This window comes from Trypanosoma grayi, assembly GCF_000691245.1.
Source record: "Trypanosoma grayi strain ANR4 Tgr_1296_V1, whole genome shotgun sequence".
Lineage (NCBI taxonomy): Eukaryota > Euglenozoa > Kinetoplastea > Trypanosomatida > Trypanosomatidae > Trypanosoma > Trypanosoma grayi.
In genome coordinates this window covers 1-3,981 of record NW_008826915.1, presented here as the reverse complement: position 1 = coordinate 3,981, position 3,981 = coordinate 1, and the positions used below count along the sequence as shown (strand labels likewise).

The following is a 3,981-nucleotide window of genomic DNA, read 5'->3' as shown; positions in this document are numbered from 1 at the left end:
GTGTGTGTGTGTGTGTGTGTGTGCGTGTATGGGTCAGTTTGAGCGTGACCCTTCCACACAGCACAGCACAAGTGAGAAAACGAAATGAATGAATAAGCAAACTTGGCCGCAAACTGAAAACAGGAGGACGGCAAGAACAGGAAACATACAGCAAATCCCACAGCTTCCTCACACTTCAGTACAGAGCCAGCGGGTTGGGAAACCAAGACGAAATGCCGCACCTCATCGGCTGAATGAGCATCAAAAGCCAAAAGCAATATGTGGAGAGTTTCTGCTCAAATTATTTATAGCGGATCAAGGGGCCTTCGAATAGCGCAACTTCGCGCCTACACGGTTGCTGCAGGTGCAACAAAGGCGAGTCGCTTGTCTGTGATGGCTTTCGCCTTCTCCCGCACGTAGGCCTTCTCGGAGGGAAGAAAACGCCACACAGAAAACTTGAAGGCAATAAGGAGCAGAATGCCGATGATCGCCACGTATCGGTAGACTGGAACAAACGCAATCACATACCCCAAATACGCCGTGATGAGCACTAGGATGGCGATATAGAGTAGTTTGGAGCAGCTGAAGCAGCCCATTATTGCGTTACACTGATGTATATGTAAATGAGTTCTTATCGGTGTGTTGAAGTGCTTGTCTATGCACAGGGTGTACAATTGTGTGTATGTGTAGATAAAATAGAGAGAACAAACGAGTGATCAGCGAATGAAACCATCCATGAAAAATGCACACACGGCGTAGAGAGAGATGACTTCCAAAGAAAGTAAGGGGTCAGCAGCAGCGTTGCCGCGAAAACAAAGCCCAGACTTCTCTCCATGGACACTCACGCCATAGCCATTGCTCTGTTTAAGAAGGAAACAGCAGCAGCAGCAATGCCTGCATGACGCTCAGCTGAAACCCTATAACTACGACAACACTTTCCACATCTTGCTGTCGTGATGTAACACTGCGGCCGTTACTCGACTGTTGTGATAGGAACAACCCTCCTGTATCCAGCGGCACCACAATAGTCTCAGTTATATTTGTTTGTAAATGCGCCCCGTAGATCAGTGGTTCAACTGATTATTATTTACCAGCAGCTGCCGATCTACTCGAACGTAAAAAAAAAAAAATAAAGGTATAGCCCACAAGCACAGCGAAAAAGGGGTGAAAAACAACGAAGAGGACAGGTCGGTAGTCAGGCAAGATGTGAAATAGCATGTATACCATGGGAAGAGGCAATATGCACCTCATTCCACGGGTACTTGGCTGCGGCGAAGTCCTCACATAAGGATCAGCGTGGCTCATTTGCCCCGCTGGAAGGCGGCAGGGCCCCCCTTCTTGGTCTCACCAGACGCACAATTCAAGGTAATTCTAATCGGCACGTTGATGGTACCAGCTGCTCCTCTAAAAGACGTCCCTTGTCGTCAAACAGGGGAGATGCGGAGTAGCACAGCAAGTGGTACAGCAGCTCCAGGGAAAAGAAACGGGTGTCAGGTTGTCTCAATTCTGGGGGGAACCACGGCGGAGGAAGAAAACGTCCCGCGGGCGACATGTCCCTGCACTCCACCAACAAATGCGACGCTTCATCTACGCATGCAGGATCAATTTGGGGAGAGCACAGATTATCAAATACATATGATGTAATATTGGTGCAGCCCCCTGCCTGTAGCACAGAAACGATGCCAGAGTCCACCTGCGGCGCTGATGTAAACAACACTACACACCACCCACAGAACGGCAACGTCATTGGTTCCCTTAAGCGGTGTCGCAAGGGATTTTTGTCGTACTCATACAGACGGCCGATGAGCCACCTTCCCCGTCTAACAGAATCATATATGTAGCGAGGCGTCACAATATATTTGAGGGCGGCGCAGCAACTCAAATACTTCTCTGTGCGTTCCGCCAATCCTTCGGCGACAACCAGGTGGGTTGTTTCTGGGTTGTACGAACTGCTGTTGTCTACACGACCACCAAGTCGACGAATGGCTTTCAGTATTTCACTCTTTGAATCCTTAAGCGACATGCTGATTTGAAAGCACCACTGTGCCGGGTCCAGTGCAACTTCCTTCGCAGCGTCTTCGGCCAGACCCACTGAGAGCTGTGGTGGTGAATCGTGCCGATACTGAATGACCTGCGACTCCTGCTCTTCGCGTGGTCGCTTCCGCTGGCCACCGTACGGCAATCTATTCTCATCCATCGCGCTCCATACGAGTGACATATCGCTTCGGCTGTCTGTTGGCGCTCGCGTGGGGTTGGCGGGGAGTGGGTTGCGCGGAGAATCCTTAGGAAGGATAGTAGCCGCGCTCATTGGGCTCGTCAGCCGCGAGGTCTCCGTCAGCAGAAGGCTGCTACGTGCCGTGAAGTCGAGCGCACACAACATCTCGTCGAGTTCTTCATCCACATCGCTTTCATTGTCATGTTCCGCTTGTGGCTGCGACGTATTCCACTTTGCCTCATCACCGAAAGTGGATTGTACGTACTGCATTAGCCTCTCCTTTGTCAGGTACACAATAGCAGGGGGGCTGGTAGGGGGCGACGGGGCCACGAGAACGTGGCAACCGAACTGCAAAGCAACGCTCTCTTCGTTGCTGTCATCGCACTGCCGCAGCACCACCGTCGTCCGGCCGAGGCGACACGTCACGACCTCCACAATCTCGCGCTGTGCCTCCCCCGAGTAGCGCGACGAGACGGCGAAAACGTGCCGTCGTCTTGGGCGAGTGATCTTCTTCTTCTCACTCCCCTCTTCCAAGGCGGCTTCGCGATGCGGCGTACCGCTCTTCCGTGCGCTCTGTGCACGCAGCCCCATCGCTAAGGCCTCGCGCAGCGCAACCGCGGCCTCCGCGCACTGCGGACTCGCAAACGCCCCGCTCTCTTGTGCGAAGCCCACCGCCGCCTCTGCTGTATGGTGGTGCAGGCGCTCCAGCATATAGCGAAGCAGCCCGGCCAGGCCGCACACCACTGCAGCAGCGTGCGCCTTCTCACCATTCGTGCCGGGGTCTTGGCGCACCAGCGCCAAGAGCGAGTTATACGCACTGCTGATTGCGTCTCTCTCGTGTAGCAGCGCCTGTAGGAGCTTCTCATAGGACTTTTGCGACACCGATGCCGGCTCTGTGAACCGCACGCGTCTAGCTGTGAGCCGAGCCGATTCCTCTGTGCGTCCGTGCATCGTGTGGACTTCGTTCTATCGTTCTATGCGTGCGTGCGTGCGTGTGTGTGTGTATGGAGGTGGAACGGCTCGGGGATCAATGGCAACCCTTCTGTACCCGACAGGGGCAAAGATAAAAGCGTCCTAGGAAAGCGGAAAAAAAAAGAAAGAAAAACCTCCAGAACTCACTTCGCTTCGCATACAGGAGCATTTGCAGACAAGGATGCACACAAAATCTCTCTCACACGCACACACAAAGGAAGAGAGAGAAACGCACGTGTTCACATACAAGCAGGTAGGTGTGCTGGGGCAAGGCGGCAAAGCTGGCGCAATTCAATCGTTGGGAATGCCGCCGCCTGATTGCGGGTTCCACGTCGGCAGCGGCGGTGCCTCGGACGGTTTCTGCGAGGGCTGTACCGGCTGCTGACTCGCATGCTTCGAGACAGAGACATACACGGCCACAAATATGAGGAGCAGCAGGACGATGATTATGCCGATCAGCATTATCTTGTGCTTCACCATTGTGCTATGCATGCGCGTGAGGATCTTGCGCGCCTCTGAAATCTCCTCGTTCACACTTATTGTCGTGGCATTAATGCGATGCAGCGTTTCGGTCTGCGTGCGCAAGTTTTGGAGCGCCTCCGTGCCTGTTTCCTCAGTCTCCGTCAGCAGCCGCTCTGCCTTGGTGAGCGTGTTGGAGGCCTGCTTCACCTTCTCCGTGTTCTGCATCATCTGCATCCGGTGCCGCGCGGTCTCGTCGTCAAGGCCCAACGCGGCGGCGTCGACGCCCTTCTTCGCGGTGGCACCTACGAGGTCCGCCCGGTCGGCCGCCGCACAGTCGCCGCGCACCTTCGCGA

General features: G+C 54.3%; 3 protein-coding genes across 3 annotated transcripts; all 3 read right to left on the bottom strand.

Moving 5' to 3' along the window:
* Nucleotides 1–326: 326 nt before the first annotated feature.
* DQ04_12961020 (hypothetical protein) lies at nucleotides 327–575 on the bottom strand (the record flags this gene model as incomplete). Its single annotated transcript, XM_009316853.1, has 1 exon — nucleotides 327–575. One exon carries the CDS (start codon nucleotides 573–575, stop codon nucleotides 327–329), a length of 249 nt encoding a protein of 82 aa, XP_009315128.1.
* A 764-nt stretch (nucleotides 576–1,339) lies between these two features.
* On the bottom strand, nucleotides 1,340–3,145 carry DQ04_12961010 (putative ankyrin repeat domain-containing protein 32-like; the record flags this gene model as incomplete). Its single annotated transcript, XM_009316852.1, has 1 exon — nucleotides 1,340–3,145. The coding sequence occupies one exon, from the start codon at nucleotides 3,143–3,145 to the stop codon at nucleotides 1,340–1,342; it is 1,806 nt and encodes a 601-aa protein (XP_009315127.1).
* A 312-nt stretch (nucleotides 3,146–3,457) lies between these two features.
* DQ04_12961000 (vesicle transport v-SNARE 11) lies at nucleotides 3,458–3,862 on the bottom strand (the record flags this gene model as incomplete). The annotated part of the gene is made up of 1 exon (XM_009316851.1): nucleotides 3,458–3,862. One exon carries the CDS (start codon nucleotides 3,860–3,862, stop codon nucleotides 3,458–3,460), a length of 405 nt encoding a protein of 134 aa, XP_009315126.1.
* Between the last annotated feature and the right edge of the window lie 119 nt (nucleotides 3,863–3,981).